General features: G+C 41.5%; 1 protein-coding gene across 1 annotated transcript in view; it reads right to left on the bottom strand.

The window, feature by feature from the left end:
- Positions 1-1,133: 1,133 nt before the first annotated feature.
- commd10 (COMM domain containing 10) overlaps positions 1,134-20,431 on the bottom strand; it is a 57,631-nt gene continuing 38,333 nt past the window's right edge. The window contains exons 6-7 of the mRNA XM_085786401.1: positions 2,051-2,110; positions 1,134-1,717 (exon numbers count right to left, since the gene is read on the bottom strand). Of these exons, the coding sequence (XP_085642527.1) occupies positions 1,679-1,717; positions 2,051-2,110 (99 nt within the window). The 3' untranslated portion in view covers positions 1,134-1,678. The remainder of the gene's footprint in view (positions 1,718-2,050; positions 2,111-20,431) is intronic.

Genomic DNA, 20,431 nt, shown 5'->3' with positions numbered 1-20,431 from the left:
CCCTCTGGCTGCAGGCATTTTCACATGGTGGCAAAAATTGTCAATTGGATTTTTTTTTAAAAAACAGAAGTGGATCAAAATGTGGCTCAGACTGTTTTTTGGGGCAGTTTAGTCACTCTATGAGTAATTTTACAATTTTAGTTCCCGGGTTTAGTGAGTGTATTAATGTTTTTGTCCGAGTGTGTGTTTTGTGTAACTATGTGCCTATGAGTGTGTTCACGTCTCCATTTAAGGATAAGGATTACTCTCTGTCACCTGTTTCATTGGAAGAAACGCACTGTGCTGCTGGTGGTCTCTCCAGCAGCTGTATGTACTTTACTCATAGTAAAATAAGTTGCGAATTCACCCATTTTATAAGGTGGAAGTGGGACTGGTTTTGTTTACTGGTTTATTGTGTATTTAAGAATTATGTGTTCACTACATGCTGATTATCCCATTAACACAGCTTGCCGCCTACTAAGGTTAAACACAACAAGCAACACAGCCACATGGGAACGTTTTGTGCAATCACCCTGCTGACTGGGGGACAACCTTTTGAAATGAAAATATCGTTTGTGAACAATTTCCTGGATCTATAAATCAAGGCTGTTAGTACTGTAAGCACCAGGGGCCTCAATTACACATGTGATTACATCTGTATCCCATGATATTTACTTTGATAGAGCCATTGATTCTCCACCACTCATCTGAGTCTGGGAAGCAGTGGTAGTAGACTAAAGAGAAGAAGTCTAGTTGTCCTTCAAGATGTTCTGTTCCCAGGCCAAACAAGATATATAATGAGCAGGACAGAAGAAATATAAAGCTTCACTTCAGAGCAGAGCCAGTGGGTTCTTACTAAGTCTGTATCGGACAACAACATCTGGGAATCTGGGAACTTCTCTACTGTAGGTTTCAAATCAAAGCAGGGGAGATAGTCACACAGAAACACACACATAAGAACAGATGCATATCAACAAGGACATATTCATACATCCATCTACACAGCGACACACACACACACACACACACACACACACACACACACACACACTGGAGGTCCGCTGTGCCTCCCAGAACTCCCATCTGTTGAACCAGCAGTCCAGGTTGGTTTTAATGAGAAATAATGAGCCTTCACTAAATAACAACAGCTTGGATGGATTTCACCTCCGATTCAGATTTTATTAGAATGGCGTTCATTCTACAAGTTACAAATTCCATTTGTTTCGAGATAAAGTGACAGTCTGACTTTCTTTTTACTTAATTTGTCTTTGAATCTTTAAGATCACTGATTATTGGCACATTTCAACATTGTCTTATAAGTGATAGCGCAATCAAATATGAAGTCGTTCACTGCAGGGTATAGAAAAATGTCACTATGAAACATTTTATTTTTTTAACATTGAAAAAGGTAATTTCTCCACTATCTCTTTGATAAAGACATAAAAATTCAAAGCACAATGAGAATTATTACACAGTCCTCTCTAAATTGTAATGGCAAACCTGGATTGAATGGAGCTCATAAAGGAAAGAAACCACTGCCTGCAAATTTTGACATTTGTCTGTGATAAATCAGAGAGAGAATGTAATTGCTAGGCTTCTAACAGCTGGCATAGCTGTCAGCAAAAACACTAACAAAGTGTGTGGTTCTGTGTGTGCATGTGTGTGTGTGTGTGTGTGGCTGTACAGAGAGCGGCAGGCATCAAGTCAAGGAATCCAACTGGCCTTGTATGACTTCAAGCTGCAAGAAAGAGAAGATATGGTTGAGTTTTGGGGAAAAAGACAAACACACACACACACACACACACACACTCATGCATGAAAAACAAAGGAAAATGAAAAAGGCAGAGAAAGAGAGGGAAACATGTGCAACAAAAAGCACGAGAAAAGACACACAGCTCGATGGATTTTGTCAGAAAAAGTCTGCAATACAGGATGAAACACAACGAGGGAAGGTAAGGCACCGACACACAACGAGGCACATACAGGGCGACAGGAAAGTGGACACAAGCATGTGCTGTATGCACCACACACGCACAAGCACACACACGCAAGTGCACACTGAAAGACCTACCTTGTTGTAGAACTCAAGCAGCTCCTGGTGATTAAACTCAACAAAGACATTTTTCTGAACCTGGAGAGAGAGAGAGAGAGAGAGCGAGAGAGAGAGAGAGGTAGTGTTAGAGAGGGTCAGAGAGGTGAGGGGACTGAGAACAAACCCCCAACAAATAAGAATAACCAGTTAAAAGAGCAGATACAAGATAAAAGCGCAGCAGTAAGAGCACACACACACGTAAGAGACATGACCAGGACTTCTTCTTTTTCTTCTGTCGGCTTCTTGTGCTTTCTATAAAAACTGTCATTAATTATTACTGCTCTCTGGCCAGTGCGCACTATCCTCTAAGTGTTATCCATCAGAGTGTTTAAAAATACACTGCAGGCAAAGTCACTGTCCACTAAGTCATAGCAGAAGGACCCATCACTCCTTCTCCATTTGATTTGACTACCTTTTAGAAAGTTGAGACAGGTCGCATCAGTTGTTGCCCCACGCAGCTAAACGTGTACTAACTGCTCAACCCAGGGAAGGAAAACGGTCATGGTACCCTGCTCTTTCAACCATTTCCCTGCTTGATCAATTGAAATTTCATACAGTAAACTTTTATGACATTGAAAGTTCACTTTTCCAAGCTGCATCTTAAACATAACACACACACACACACACACACACACACACACACAGATAAAGCAAAACTGATCCATTTAGTATGCAGGACAAGACAAGACTAACAAGAATCGAGAGAGGACTTTTTGTTCTAACTTTAAATGAAGGACAAGTCCAAACAAACAGTCCAAAATTATGTAAGTAGATGAAAAAATAAAAAAACCAACAGAGAATCCTATTTCTAGGTTTGTTGATACAAAGCAAAAACAGGTGTTTCTCCTGCCGGTCTTTCCTTTTTCTCTGTGGGTTAATAACTTCAACTTCTGCAAAGTTAAAAGCTGAAGTTATGTAACTTTGTCATTTTAGTACAATGTGTTGAATTTGAAAAGAGTGAAGAAAAAAAGCAAACAGTGCTGTCTGGAATTAAACCAATATTAATGTAATGGAACAAATATTAAGTTAAGCTACTTGTTTAGTATAATACATAAGAAGTTTGGGTTTTTGTGAAGCTGGAGTAATAAAATGATTTGTGACCACTGCTCCAATTTTTTTTTTTAAAGTTTTCAGTTATATCACAAGTGTGTCGCGAGTTATTGTGAGACATCATTATATGCTTATTCCTCTCTTCCCCTGGGAGCCATTTGCCTTTCCCTCTCTCCTCTCTGAAAAGACTGCGGGCTTGACAAACGATCGACAGGACGCAGGGTTGCACAAAAAAAAAAAAACCCTTGCCGTCATCATCGTTATCAGCCTTCATCAGAAATGAAGGCTGAACAACCACCATGAGTGGACATAATGGCGAGCCACTTTATCAAAACCCATGATTGAGAAAATGGCTATAATACGTGAAATGCTTTCTTGGTAGCAGAGAATGAGAGGGGCAGTCTTGTAGTGAACCAAAGTACACTCAGTGCTGTCACGCTGACTGTCCATAATAGCGCTGAACTCCTCCGGCCGACAAGAAGGGCAGAAGAGGACGGGAGGAGAGAACAGGAAAAGTGCAGGTACAACAAACACCAAGAAAGACACAAACACACAAAAAAGAAAGAAATAGGTCTCGACTGAAAGACGCCAACACCACATGTGAATTGTCCGATTGCTATCTCCCGTCTGCAGCTCTCTCCCCTGCAGTTTGCTGCTTAGAGACTAAATGGGGCCTCGGGGCTTCAAACTAACTGGGTGGCTGGTTGGCTGGCTGGTTGGAGGGCTGGTTCAGTGTGTGTGTGTATACGTAGAAAGAGGTCATGTGTCACTGCAAATTAATTACAAAGATATTAATTAGAAGCAACATTAAAAGTCCATAAAGGAGAGCACAGAGGAAAAATGCTATCTCTCGTTCAAAGCCCCGAATCCACGGCAGATCCACGGCACGTCGAGTATGCAGAATGTAGGGCAGCCTTGAATTTGGCTACGGCAGAGGGAGCGCTGGAAGGGCATGCCTCAGCACGATAGGTAATAAAACAACTTATTTAGGTTGTAACCAAGTAATTAAAAATGAAAAGAAGAGGCACATCAAAGTAGATCTACAAGGTGATAATCTCTGAGAGAAAACAAGGCCTTGTTAGGGAATGGTTTGAGTTTAAACACAAATTGAGTACGCAGTGAAGTAACATTTACGAGGAGCCTGTGTTTTCCAACACCAGTGATCTAATTCACGCTTCAACACCACACTGCTTTCTATTTATCTCCACTATGGCAAATACTATTGTAATGAGAAGGCCAGTGCTGCATAATTAGTCATTTGGGTTAATGGTCTTTGGTGAGCCGGGGTCAGAATAACAAACTCAGCCCATTTGTTAAGAGAAATAAGCACTTGTCAGCCAACGGAGCCGTCTCCATTATTGTCTGACAGAGGTGGTGTTGGTGTTGGTGGGGGGGCAATGTGGGGGGGGGGGCAATGTAAAACGCACGTTTCAGGGTGTGAGATATGACATCGATCAAAACTAAGCAACAATGAAGTGAAGACAATAAACCAGACTTTATGTTACACAGGGGTCAAGGATGAAGGTGTTTGTGAGTGTTTCTGATGTGAATTTCCAGGCACTGTGTGTGTGTGTGTGTGTGTGTGTGTGTGTGTGTGTGTGTGTGTGTGTGTGTGTGTGTTTGTGAATGTGTGTTTGGCCCATCCCATTGTTCCTCAGGGTTGAGATTTTGCCAGGCAGTAACCCAACGAGGCTCTGACAGATCTAGGCTAACACTAATGGGGATAGGATGCATCATCCTCATCATCACAGCCCCCTATACTACAATTACACACACACACACACACACACACGCACATATACATACACTTCTTATCTGTCTCAGAGCCAAAATCATGTGTGCCAGGATACAGAAGATGGGATTAACCCATGAAAATAATCATGAATTCACTTGCATCTCGTGTTCCCTATACACTACATTATATTATTATAATATACTCTACATACCAACGGAGGCCCAACACATTGAAGAGAATAAACTAACTAATAAACTCATAAAATATATCAAGGAAATTTCTCCAAACGTGGACGAAATATTCTGTTGTTTTTCTTGGTACAAGCATAATAGCTTTTGACATGCCTACTTACACTATTCCCTAGATAAACAAGCAAAGTCATCAAGAGACAACTGCAGGAGAAGCTCTGCAGGGATTACAACTCTTCTTGATACCTGATACTTGATAACACAGTGTCCATGGTGTGTCAGTAATAATAACATGATATGCTCATTACAGTGTATGTTACTTTCCGTAATGTGAGAATGTGACAACATATAAAAAGAGATTGACTGGGAACTGTCTGGTGTTAGACATCCGTCCAAATGTCTTCATGCTTCAACTGTGACCATATTCACCGCAGTTGCGCAAACACAAAACAAAACAAAACAAAACAAAACAAAACAAAACAAAACAAAACAAAACAAAACAAAACAAAACAAAACAAAACAAAACAAAACAAAACAAAACAAAACAAAAACTCGTTATTCAGTTCAGTTGTGTGTATTCAGTTCAATCTCAAATCAAGAAATGAGATAACCTGTCAGATCTGCGATTCCCAGGATGGGAATCTCAGCATTCCTGTCAGTCAGCCAGTTGCTTTGGCCAACAATGAAATATATAAACAATCACCAATGTTCATGGTCCCATGACGACAAAGCCTGTTTTCTAGAGTGCCAGCATGGGGTTGACATTTTTTTTTTCTTTTTTTTGATGAAATATTTAAGAGGATGGAGACAGATTTTAACACAAATATCTGCTGTGCCCAGAGGATGAATGATCTGGTCCTCTGGCAACTTTTATTTTTTAACCAGCTTCCAGCTCCAGCTCCGTCTCTGGCTCTTCTACAACCTTCCTCAACATCTACAAAATAGATCAGCACACACATTTTAGACTCTGTATGTAATGCCACCAGCATTTTGATATTCATGGTTCAAAGTGAACTATCTTGGAGACTCTTAAATGGATTTCGAGGTAATTTGATGCAGACATTCATAGTCTTGGTGAACTTTACCGGTCTCCAGGCCTTTCATCTAGCTGCATCCTTGAGCCAAAATTTCAGATTTCTCAAATATCATCCATCCAACATGTCTCAAAAACAGCCTGCACTATCTTCTTCTACTACTCTGAAGCTCTTACTTCCTGTGAGATATGTCCCATTAGATTACGTGGTAGTGATATGACCATGTTTCTCAGAAGTTACTGCAATGAGGACACTGATTTAAGCAATAGAGATGAGAGTCAAGACAACATCCAAGTTGCACTAAAATTAAACATAATTACCCTTTAGTGCGAAACTGAACAAGATCTGGTGTCATAGATTAACAATCTGTAACTGCAGCATTGATGTTTGGAGGAGGCCAATTTCAGAATTTGAAGCTTTCAGAGGTTTGCTATTCTTTAGTGAACCAATCACTGTGTTGCTGATAACAAAGTGACACATTGAGAAAGCAGTGCTTTTATCTCATCAAGTGGTTAGTGGTGTCAGTGATGTCAGTTAATATCAAACTGAGATGTACTGAGTGGTGGTAAGGAATCTCTATGAATGGAGCTGTATAGATGCAAAAAGGCAGTCTTCATCAATTATTTGCTTCAGTGCAATAAAGGATTGCTTGGATTTAAAACACTTGTCAAAGCAATGATTCTTTTCTTTTTCTTTTCTTTTTTTTGCTGAGTGCTTCACAGAAACTGAATTTCTTACTTCTCACTGATAAAAGGATAGAAAAGGCACGGTGGGGAGAAAGAAAGGGAGACAGAGTAAAGGATGACAGGAAAGAGATTGACAAAAACAAAGACAGAAGGAGAGAAATAGAGAAAAGACATACTGTATAAGAGAAATAAGAGGGAATGTGAAACCAGAGAGGAGGAGAATGTGAGGGGGAACGTGAGCCTGAGTAAAATAACAAGAAACTGTGAAAACCCTAAAAGAGCTTTCATTGTAAAGAAAAAGAAAACAACCACAAGCATCTCAGCATTAAACAAAAAAATATTCCACTGACACACAGAGAAGGTGTCTTATATCTGGAAATAAAACATCATATCTGGTGTAACAACAAAGCCGCCTATAACTCCGCAGGGGGAACATGTTCGTAGCGCCTGTGTGAAACTGTCTGCCGGGTGAAGCAATCTCAAAAAATACGCATGAAGAAGTCCACACCAGACGGACACAAAGTGAAACAAATCAGGCTCAAGTAGCGACATCAAGCGCCAATCAATTTTCTGCAGCCTGGTCAGATGATGTGTCCTAGTGTGAACGTTTGTGTGTGTGTGTCTCAGAGAGAGGTGCAGAGGTTTCTGAGCTGTGCCATTCATAGATACCACTGTGTGGATAAGGATTAATAAACTCACCGCAGTCACTGGGTTGGTCTTATTATATATGGGATGATCTTACAGACATCTTACTGCAGTTTCACAAACCAGGGTCCGACAATACGACTCAACCTTTCATCAGCACTGCTGTTGTTTTGCCTTTGACTTGATTGTATACCCTTTATTTTAAAGCTTCTCCACTTAATTTCTTCTCATTTTTCATTTTTAACTTTTAGTATTAAACATACTGTGATCCCTGAAATTAATACGATTTCCTTGTTTCCTTGAATGGATGAATCAGACTCCATCTCTTAATCTGACAGAAGTCTGTATTTACACTGTTCATAACGTATCATTCAGTGATATGTCAATGAGAATGAATTTAACCACTCTGTAAAGTAGAGATGATGAACTTATAAGATGAGTATGCTGTTCATATTATAGTAATTTGTAGGTATGTGTATGTAGGTATGTGTCTCTACAGTGTTGCTGTATGTTTTGTGCTAAATTCACCTTTTTTTTGCCACATAAAGCAGCATTTTCTGTCATCACCTCTGCCGAGCTCATGCAGCGGTCTCATGCGGCGCATGAAGAGGTAGCACAGATTCAACGGAGCACATTGTCAGTCCAAACACAGCCTGTCCCTCAGGCGTGATGAGGTTCATGCCAGTGAGACTAACTGGTGCAGTGACTATGACATGCTTTAGCCTCATCAACACCACACCTCGCAAAAACACTGTCAGCCGTAGGAGCGGCCTGCCGAGCCAGAAGAAATCAAAGGTGGGAAATGGAGACAGGTCCCCTCCAGAGGTGGACAAGTGTTTGCTCTGCACTACCCAGTAGGTGCCCATGTGGAGTTCATTTAACCATGGGGTTTTCCACTTATCCAGAAATCATTCATCATCAATCCGTTCACAGCGGGTAGTAATTTGCAAAACATGAAGACTGCAAAAACAAGCCAACAACAAAAAAACCCACACATACACTAAGTGAAAAGCGTGTGATTGTTTTCGGCCTTGATGTATTCCACTTGGCAAATATGACAAATGGTATAAATGTTTCAGCATGTGCATCAAATCCACTGATTTTGGTGGTCCAGGGTATTTAATAGTAAATGCCAAAAGTGCTTCTGGTTCTGGTCACGCACACAAACACAGCACTGAATCAGTGTTGCCAGTCTGGTCAGTGCTGGCCGGGCAGAGACAGAATATGGAAGATTACGGTTCCTCTGTGACTTTGGTATGTCACATGTCTCCTCGCGACTATGAGCTCTTTGACAGTTTGTCGGACTGGAGATCGCTGCTGCTGCTGCTGCTGCTGCCTGGTCGTTGACTTTTGCCTGACGGAGAGAAATCTTGACAATGAAAGACAAAGAAACAGAAAGAGAGGGGGGAAGGCACAGGAGGCTGAGCTGTCGGATTTTTGGCAACCCTTTATCCCTCCTCCTCCTCTCAATACGGACGCTCATAGCAAATACACCCTTTCCTCTTCCTGAGTGCTTTACTGTAATTTACACATACACACAAGCACATACACCTCTGACCATTATTCATTGAAATAACAATCTCCAACCCTTGCTGATACACTCTTACGTTGCCATAGCCACACAAGTGTACACAAACACCTGACGTCTGATTGACTCTGGGCCTTTCTATCTTTCTATCTGGTATTTCAACTTGGCTGCACGCTTGGCTGCCTCTCTGACGGTCAGCTTACAGCAACGACAATATACGTGTCATTACCGTTCGTCAGTTAGCCTGCAATATACATGCATCTCTGCCAACTTGTCTGCCTGTCCTCCTCCTCTGTCTTCGTGCCAGGCTGCATTCACAGGCTTTTTCTGGCTGTTGGAGCTGCTTTCTGCCATCTTGCTGAAAGATGATCAGTGGTGGTTATTTTATGAGGAACGTGCAGGGAGGCTGGGCAGGTGACAGCACAAATACTGTAAAACTGTGGCACTGTGACAACAGGTTTTTTCATAAGCAGGTAATTATGTGGAAGAAATTGGCATCTCGTCATCGCTGACATTATTTTTCTAATTAATGAGAAATGAAGTGAGATGGAAATGTCAACTGAACAACAATGAGAAAAAACACATCTGTAGCTTAAATGTAATAACAATAATAACTTATCGCGACATGTATATAATTATGTTACTGGTGTGCTTGAAGATGCATACATTTGTGTGCGTTTATTCAGCTGTCCGTTGCTAAAAACAGACTCTGACGTAGGCATCTGTGCTGTCAACACACACAGTCCTTTAATGTCTCAGTCAAGATTGTTGTTGTTCACATCAGTGCTACAGGTGCGCTGGGTTTTTTTTTTATGTTGCGAGCGTTTCTGTGCATCTGTCTGAACCTCATCAACACTAAAGAGGTAAGCACCTGATTCACTGTGGAGGAGGAATACAGACGAGGAAGTGGAGACAGGTCAAGGGTTCAGCTGAGGAGAAAAGGGGTTATTGAATTGGCTTAAGCATTATGTTTATAATGAGTTTAATTAATAGCTTTCTACTCATTATCGCACACTAATCAAGCTAGATGTAATATATCACATCACATCATCTAATATGTTCTCTAATTATGTTTTATAAATAAGTAGGCGATGGCATAATAAGGCAATTAGAGAATGGTGGCTGGCTAGTGATCCCCAAAGCATTGGAAATATCTTGATGTATTAGAACCAGCATTTCTCAAACTCAGGTATGCTGCTCAGTCAGACAGCTTACAGGCTAATAGTGTGTATATTATATATAGAGAGAGGGAATAGTGGTTAATTTGCAGGTAAGGTGTTGGTAGTGGATGTAATGAGACATCTTTAAAGCAACTGACACTAAAGCTGCTTTTAAAACTTTTGTTGTGCTCTGACGTTGTTTCTCTGGAGGCAAAGTACTGAGAATATTTTTCTAACAGCGTGTCTTGGTTTCACACTTACCGAGACATAATGCTAGAATCATTGAATAATACTGTGCTCTTAAACAGCTAATTATAACTGTGAATATTCATTATGCGTCCTTTGTATACTTAACACTTTCTAATTATTGTCAACGGTGTGTAAATTGTGTTTTTAAAAGTTTTACATTTCATAAATGGTCCATCAGTGTTGTGTCTGTATTACACTGTACAGAAGAGAATACAATCTCAATTTGCCCCTTTATACTGTCAAGCTGTTACTCTATGCACTTCTACTTTTTCATTTACCCATCTGAACCATAACCTTAACCACCCTGAAGGTCCAGTCACTTGTGGAAAAAAATGTACATACATATATATTTGCATTTACACCCATGACAACCTGGCAACCTTCATCTGTTGATGATCACGCAGTAGAAAGCACCAGAAGAGCTACATGGGGCTTGACCTGAGATTTTTTTTGCAACCTCACAGAGAATAGGAATGAACTAACTGCGTGTTAACCATGTAAAGTGTAGGTGGAGAGAGGGTTAGCAGCAGCCAGAGCTCTCTAATGGATGAGAGAGTGACCTTTTGTCGTCTGTGGAAGCTCCAGGCTGTAAAGAAACTATATTTTCTCTGCCTCTACTATGGAGGGGTTTTTTTTTTATTATCAAGAAGTACTCGCATAATAGAAGGCTTGAAAGATTTGACTTTAATTTGAAAACCTGAAGCCTGATGTGCAGCAGATGATCTTAAAGAAGAACTAAGCAGGATTTTTCCCATGGCTATGCTACATTTTTACCTTAATTAAAAACCTCCCGAATAATTGTGATAGTTAACTACATAACTTGTTACGAGTGAGAATGGAGGCTCTCTGCCTTTCACCTGGCGTCTCATGGCTGAAAACCAATCTTGCAACTCTGTTTGTTTATGACAGATAGGATTAGACAAATATACATGCCGTAAAATCGTATGTTATATAACGTTATCCACCACTCCATGGATCGATTTTTTGCCAGATTTGTTCAAAACAATGCACATGGTCAGGTGGAGGGTTAGCAAAACAGACGAAAAGCGACCAGACTTGCATAGTTCACCTTTAAATTATCACTTGCAGTACAGATAATTTGGTCAAGTATCCCTACGGATGACAAAATGCAACGACGAACAATAATGGACATCTTCAAGAGCTTTAGGTTTTTCATTTAATTCACTATATCAAGATGCAGCTGCTTTACGTCACTGCATTGGAGTCATTCGGTAAACACTGCTGCCACTAAAACAGAGCTGCAATGTGCAGATCTACAACAACAAACACTTATCAACAGACCAAAAAGCAACCATGTTTAATCTTCCCATGACCCTTTGAGCCCAGAGTCGTTCAGAAGCCCAAAGGAGCCACATATGCAATGTGTATAGATTCTGAAAGGGGGGCACCAAGAACTGGTCCACATCCACACCCACAAGAGTGCCCCATAGCCACCGAGCGAGCAGTGACAGACGTGGAACCTCAAAACGTCAGGCGTTCACTAAAAGCCTGTCGACTACAACAAATAAGAGCTGTCAAACCAAAACAGTGGAAACTGTCAATCACCACTGGTATTTATAACAGAAATCAGCACCAGCAGATATGTGCACACACATGCAGCAGCCAGGCCCCGACAAAAACACACACAAGTCGGAAGAGAGGGAAAGAGAAGAGAAGAGAAGAGAAGAGAAGAGAAGAGAAGAGAAGAGAAGAGAAGAGAAGAGAAGAGAAGAGAAGAGAAGAGAAGAGAAGAGAAGAGAAGAGAAGAGAAGAGAAGAGAAGAGAAGAGAAGAGAAGAGAGGATTTTTCCAAACCTCTGTCAGACTTATGACATACCAGAGATGACATGATGAAGAACCCTTCATGTACAGTAAGGGGCCTCCCAAGAACATGTGAAGGCACCAACATGTCACTCAGCCTTTCTGATTTCTATGATTTGGAGAAAACACCCGGGAACGAACTGGCCTAGAACATTCAATCAGCCTGAATATATTATCCTTCTTAACTATTTCTTCCTTTTTTTTTCTCTCAACAGGCCTTTTGATAATGCTCTCATTCTATCGCAGCTCTGAAAAACCGCAGTAAATAACAGCAGAGAAGAGTTGAGTGTGTGCTGCTACGCCAGGGGAGACGGTGGGAACTTTGACAACAATCAAAAGAAAAACAAGGTGGAAAAACAATAAACAAACCAGGGATTTTGCTCTGTTTTGTGTTGAGATAGAAGCTGGGAGGAGGTAGCAGGTTCCAGACCTGACAGGATACACACACACACACACACACACACACACACACAAAGGCTGAATAACACACTATACTGTATACTATAAATGTATACGTATACACAAGCAAGCGCGGACACAGAAGCCTGTGCAACCAACATGCAGATAATAATCACACTAACACAAGAGTATATATGTGACACACACACACACACATAAGCACATATGCTCACATAAAAACACAAATTTGCACTTGTTTGAATATAACGTAACACACTAGTTTCTATGAATACAATACATACAACATACTGAACATTATCAATATAGCACAAGTTGTTGTTATGTGTATTTTCTCATACAATTGGCTTTATGCACAGCTCCACTACTTCCTGATCTTAAGCCAGCTCCTTTATTTCCTGTCTTACATTATTGGACAAACTGATTAATCCAGGTGTGTCTGACCATTGTTGTGAGGTCAGACACAGCTGGATTAATCAGTTTGTCCAATAATGTTAGACAGAAAATAAAGGAACTGGCTTAAAATCAGGAAGTAGTGGAGCTGTGCATAAAGCCTATTAAATTGTCAGTGTTTAACTTGTTTTGGTCGAATCTGTCCATAGAAACTGGAGATTTCAGCCCATAACCTTTGCATAAGTATTTATCCACGAGACTACGCTTTTGAAACGGTTTATTCAGCAGACGAGTGGGAAGGTTTTAATACAGTACACGCTCAACTGCAAGTTGTGATGTTAATACGCAACATCTAACTCAGGTTGAAAGGCAGCCCACGGGTTATTGTTAAAATAACTAGTTGATGACAGGAGCTTTCCTGGTACCTGCTGGAATCATTGCACTGACACACGTAAGTCATACATAAGTCAGCAGACACACACCCAGATACTCTGCTGCCTGCCTTTGACCTCCCTCCTGTCACACACACACACACACACACACACACACACCTTGACAAGCATTTCCCTCAGGCTGTAACAGCATGAGGGGAGGTCTTCCTCTGTCTCCTCCTGCCTGTTGAGGTGAGTCTGTCTCCCTGTCCCTCTCTTGTCTCCTCCTCAAAAGAAGCATCGCCCTCCCTCCATTGATGTATTCCTTTTCTTTATCTCTCTCCACCTCTGCCTCGGCTCCCATCTTCCCTTGCATTAAGTTACGCCTTGTTATAAACAGCCCATCACTGAGCTGTCCATCCGTAGCCGGCAATGGACTGACATTAAGAGTCGGCTTTGCCTGCAGTCTCCCTGCTTCTCTCTGCATCCCCACATGAATACAGAGAACCAATTAGAGAAGGAACGGGGCATATGTCTACATGCTCCGAGAGGCTAGGCCGCAAATACAAACAAACACACAAACAGGAACAGCAAACAGACGGAGGGATGGATGAAGGGAGAGAAGGACACAGGAAGAGAAAGAGCGGAGAAGTTTTAAATATATCTCACTAGGAGTTAAGTTTGAAGAAGCTCCTTTGGGGAACACAGTGTTAAGTGTAAAGTTTTGATGAAACAGGAACTACCTACTGTGCTTAATGGGTGTTGTAACAAAAGAAGAAGTCAATAAGGGTGTTGTGAATAAAAGTCACATAACAAACGTGCTAAATGAACACACAGCACCTTTATTCAAGACATTAAACACACCGAGACACCCCGCACAGTCAAATTGTGCAGCAAACTCTCATTCAGCAATGATGAGGCTTGACATTTATGAGCAGCAGGAGGCGGCTACCGGGGCTAAACAAATAACATCCTCGAAGGTGGGCTGAATGGGACGACAGCTATTTTGCCTATTGGTTTTGTCTCACATGGATGAGGTCACCAATGTCCTGTCTCTGTACTTTGTTCATTATTTGTTTGCATGTGTGTGTGTGTGTGTGTGTGTGTGTGTGTGCGCGCCGTCCATCCACCTCCCCAATCAGAATCCACCACATCCTGTGTTGTGGTTAGGAACAATGGGAACATGACTAGTCTTCCACCCCAGCGCACTGCTCCCACATCCGCCCCTTGAATCTTCACACGCTACGCAGCAAGACACAGTACGACACTTAGTGATGATGATGATGATGATGATGATGATGATGATGATCTACATCTGAACAATCCATCACCATCACTACTAGGAGATGGGATAACAAAAGATGGGGGAAAAAATCCCCTTTTAGGTATGAAATCTCCGACATTGCTGGTTTCCTCTGTCTGTTATAGTAATTAATTTTTGCCTCTCATACCGAGGCCTCTGTTCTGGAAAAATTACAAGCTGACTTAAGTAGAACTGTTATTAAAAGAGGTACAGTGTTTGCATGGTATGTGGCCTCTGGCGCATGAGACTATACGGCGAGCACCAGGTGAGAGACTGCTTTCCAAAACATGCCACTCAACTGTCAACGTTATCTCGCCCAGGAACAAGTTCTCTATTATGGGCACTTGAATAATTTCCAGTCATTTTTTTTGACAAAGTAGCTTCTTGCCTGGCTAAAGCCTCCCTCGCGAGTCATTCCTTCTGCTTCCAAAACATTGGGTTAAACCGTTCACATCAGCCTTGTTTGTATCTGGTTTTATTCGATAACAAACTGCTGTAAATAACAGAGACTAATTTAGGCTGTTAATCTGGCGTGACTACAAGATTAGTACTAAAACTAACCACCTCCGAATAATGCTTGAACACTCCCAAGTTGGAATAAGGGGTGTTTTTCCTGTTCTTCTCCCCATCCTGCCGACACCACGTGAATGAAGCATGACCTCCCAGTCTCTCGTGACTGGTTTGCATGATTCGTAACACATATGAATATGATAATACTGTGCTTTCCCTTTACCAGCATTTGGACAGCTTTTATTCACACTCCAGTTGTGCAGAAAACACAAATAATAAGATGCAAATTCTAGGTCTGTGGTAGTGACTGTGGGCCCAACACGTCCAGAGTCCATTGGTGGAGGTGTTTTTGCCTAATTGCGCTTCTTTTCAGGACTGTATGGGCGTCGTGCTTGACTGACAACTCTCCTTAATGCTTCTGTTATTTGCCACTGTTGGGGCGGGGACAATTTACATGTCTCTCATTAGTATTAGTTCACTTCTGCCTGACGAGAGGTCTCCTCAACCATGGCGACTGAAAACACCTGTGTATCTGTGCAGGGCCTTTAATACTGATAAAAGCAATGCAAGGTACAATGAGCATATAAATGCATGACATGATTAATACACTAATTTAATTCTGGTACCCACCTAGGTTGTAAAGCATGTTTTAAATCAGTAAATAGTAATCTACAGACATGTCCTCAAAGTCCCCGAAGCAAAATACATAAGAAAAGGAAATTAAAAACCAAACATCGCAAGAAATAAAAGTAAAAGTAAAAACTATAATGCATATAAAACAGGCCTAAGGTGGCAATTTGACTGGTTGTGATAGGAAAAACAGAGGTGTAACTAATAATGTTATGATGGCTCTGTCTGTTCCATTAGAGCACAACATGAAGGCCGGGGAACAGAAAAACCTGAATTTGACGCAGCCCTCATTACTGTTATTATAGGTTATAAAACATGATGAAGGGGAGACAGAGAGAGACACGGACTAGAAGAGACAAGCAGTGACAGTGGTGCTGCAACTGAGACAACAGAGTGGCCTCTGCTGGGGGTCATTTGTCAGGCCATTAGGTTCCCCAGTTAATGAAATAAAAGAACAATAAAGAATCCCTCTGTACTGTCCAACACAGAAAGTGGTTGTTTCAGTGTGGAGTGCACTCTTTCACCCACCGCTTCCCACCCTACACACACATGAATACAACCACACACACACACACACACACACAGGCACTCCTTTCCCCTCTGTTTCTGTCTTTCTTTTGTATGCACACATACACACACACACACACACACACACAACTGACAGTCTCTAGGTGGGCAAGGGTGGGATTTTCACACGCCTCGCTCCCCAGAGCCCATTCAGTACAGTACACAGCATGGCAGCAGGACATACACACAAAGCCTGGGATTGTCTGCACCCAGTGGGCCACTCGCTGAACTAGAATGACAGAAACACACTGAGGCACGGATGCAGTTACATACACAAGTTCACTACGGACATGCATGAACACACACGCACGCGCACAGCCGCGCACACGCATGGACACACGCTGCATTCGCAACCTTATTTCTGGGAAGCTCAGGCCTTCCGAGCTGACTGCCGCCTGCAGTTTGAACAAGCGCTCGGATGGACAGAGTCACTATCTGATTAACTAACTTCTGCACTAACGGCCTTATTAAAGAACTACATTTCTAAGAGGCTGAATAACTTCACCACAGTGAGCTCACAATCACTCTTTGAAGCCTTGTGTGTCTTCCGAGTTAGACTCACACAATGCATTTTGTTCCAAGCTCAACAACATCAGCTGCAAATAGAACCACTTTACTGTATAAATACTACTTTGATCAACCTGCAATTGTGTTTTTTGCAAAGTTAAATGCACTTTGATGCAAGTTCCTCTGTTCCACTTTGATGGCCCTCCTGCTGTGTTATAGTTGATTTTTGAGGTATTTAAAGGAGTTAATTCATAAATAATAGCCAAGGCCACCATAGACCTAAATAAATGTTTGAGAGCCATTCACTGTTTTTTCAAAATAAAAAGAATCTGTCTTATTTTAATAAAGCACGGCAGTAATAAAACTATCTAATAAAAACTCTCTCTCTCTGTTTCTTTCAGGACTGAAGAGAGTGTACAGTACGTAAGACAGTGGATAAATAGTCTGGCGGGGGCAAATGAGTTACAGTTAATTATAAGTAATCCTAATCCAGTTTTAAGAGTGTTATGTGCCATATTTCCTTTAAACATGTGTCTATACTGCACATTTAAGTGTTTGATTTGTGCGGTTCTTTTTCGGACCAGGCTCTTCTTTTTCTTTCCCCAAGTACATCCAAGGTCTCTCTCTTTTTCTCATTCTCTCCCCGTCTTCCTCTTGTCTCTTTCAAGTCAGCCAGAACCAGTGGTTAAGTCTTATAGCACACAGCCTTTGTCAAGTACGCTCTCTTCTGTTCTCACTATACATCTACGTGTACGGCTATATGCAGGCAACCACACATACTTTCTGTAAAGGTCGAATACAGCGGTTGGGCTTGGCAGTTGTTGTTTTTTTTAATGGAGGCAAACTGAAACTGTGACTGCAAGAGTTAGATTTAGACCAAATAGGTCTGTATGCATCAAATCATAACAACAATGATTTACAAAGTATAGAATGATTATATTATGCTATGTTAGCTACATAATGGAAGAGGCTTGGTGAAATTAAAAGTACAGCTATATAACAACAACAACAAAACTGCTGTGATAAGAAAAGTGGAGCTCCATAGTTACCTAATGGTTTTGTTTTGTTTTTGTTTTGTTTTTGTTTGATAGCCTGGTGCCACAAAGTTAATTCCTGAAGGCATAAACATAAGGAGTTCATATTACTGGATGATAAAAAAAAAGCACTGAAAGGATACAAAGTAAACAAATGAGCGCTAAAACACCAAAGCGTCTGAGAGATCTTGGCAGATTATGACTTGGTTTTTTTTCCGAGTCTTGTGTAAAGACATCAATGTTTTGTAAAGTTGATCATTTTCTTAAATCGGTGGAACAAAAGCACAATGTGGATGTGATACCAAGATAAATAAAAGCTAAGAGAGACAGTTGTCGGCTATTGATGGGATTGGATTTCCACTGGTCTCAAGATAAAGACATGCTAAACAAACCACCAAAGTCAACAGGGAAAAATATTCTCATTGGCTGCACACTTCAGCTCTTGAATATATTGTTATTCTGGGCGAGTGTCAAGCTACAATTTGGGATAAATCTGGCTCACATCTTGCAGGGTGCGTGCACTGATGGTGCTTCAGAGGCAGCATGGTACCATCTGTGCTTCTCAGCAGCCTGCGAGCTAACTGACGATGACTGGGACTACCGCACCGACGCCACATCCTCCTCCCTCCTCGGCCCTCGCTTGATTTCGCAGGCCCCCAAACTTTAATCAAAAACACTTCTACGCAAGCATGGAACACAGAAAACCCACATGCACGCACACGGCCAAGTTTTATAGGCACTGGGGTGCTTTTTGTGGTGCTAGCGACACTACTGAACTTCTATGACAAATGCTCTGTGACCGGGTCCTCTCCTCCCACTCCGCACCCCGCTCCCCTGAACTTCTCCCTGCCGAGGTGGAGCCACATTATTATTCAACCACATGGGAATCTCTCCCTCCCTTCCTGGGGGAAAATATGACAGCTCTTCAACCGTTCCATCCCTCGCTCCCCAGGCTGTGGTCAGCGTTGAATAGAAACAGAGCCTGGTTCTGATCAGCCCTTTACTTGGCAAGTCTGCAATGCGTCATCTGCTATACGCTGCGGTTACTGGTATCTCTATGGCCTTACAGTCTGTGAGCCTAAACCAATATACGAGCAATAATAAGCACTTTTCATTGATTTGAAACATTGCCCCTGCCTCGTATAAATGAGTATTCCTGGTGCCTAAAGATTATTACAGAAATCAATAATTCAAGGTTTTGGCCATGAGCACTTTACCTTTAAAAAATGCCACTGTGTTAGTTCAGTGATTTCTTTTTTTCTTTGCTTGTTCATATTCTCTGCTAATAACTACACTTTTATCCGGTGTCATGTATCAGCCAGCATTGCCCAAAGCTGAGCCAAAGGCAGCAAAAAAAAGAGATTGACACAGCCCATGCCATGTACAAAACAGTTAGTACATTTTTAATAGGTGAATCTGGGGCACTTTCTTTGAATGGACTCTGAGATACTTAGTGATGTTCAGAGTCCAAACCACTGTATATGAGATACATATATTTTCCATTATTGCAATACATTCTGTGCATGGTACATACTTAAAAAAAAAAATCGGCAAAATCCACCTTTTGAAGCTCAGTGCATGACGCATGACGGTTGACTCTTAATAAAAGAAAAAACATGCAGGAGTTTTCATGGATTTCTGATTAAACCCCTCCACATGTGGTGGAGGAAGGAAGCAGTGCAAGCCATTAAGCTTCACCTACATCAAACTCTTCCCCCAACCACCAAAAGCCTGACAATCTTAATCTGACAAAGTGGCGTAGTTCATGACTATTTCACTGATGTATGAACTTGAAAACTTGTAACAAAAGCCTCCGGAGGGTCTTTAAATCCAAGCACACCGTTAAAGACTCTTCTGAGACATGGCTTAGACATCTTTTCATCATCGTAAGAGGAATCCTGAGGTTTCATCCCCTGTAGTGAATTTGTGTAATGTGAGCAGCTGAGTGCAAGACAAAAAAAAGTGAAACACCTCTCCTCCAACTTCCTCCAAAAACCTCCCACTTGTATTTCAAACACTTTAAACTCACTATCACACCTGTTTCTTCCAAATTACTTTTAAGCTCCTACCAGTGTATTTTACTCATTCATGCTGTTCTATTACTGCTCTGCTCATGACTATGGAAATTCATAAAGAGAAGCTGTGCATTGGTGGGAAGTTGCGCTAGATAAGATAAGTCAGTTCAATGCCAGCTTAACATGAGGCTGACCTCATCTTCCCGCATCAGGTATAGAGTCTTTGAAAGGTTAGGAAGATAATTACAGTGGATCCTGCCCGAATCTGACCACTTTTTCACTCCATAAATGACAAACTAGAGAAGTTAAATGTTGTACACAGCATTAAATACAGGGGGGAAAAAGAGCTAAGACAGAGTAGGGAGGAGGATGGGAAAAGAGACAAGACATGAGACCAAACTGAAGGAGGGGAGAGACAAAGAGAGAAGCCTGAAGATAAGGAGTTTTGAGAGTGAAGCAAGCGAGAGAAGTTAATCCATTCCATAGTCACCCACCACACCACCCTAGATATGTGGTCT

Source organism: Trachurus japonicus, chromosome 9 (assembly GCF_045865225.1).
Source record: "Trachurus japonicus isolate A0001 chromosome 9, Traja_1.0".
Lineage (NCBI taxonomy): Eukaryota > Metazoa > Chordata > Actinopteri > Carangiformes > Carangidae > Trachurus > Trachurus japonicus.
This window is presented reverse-complemented; position numbering and strand designations above follow the sequence as displayed.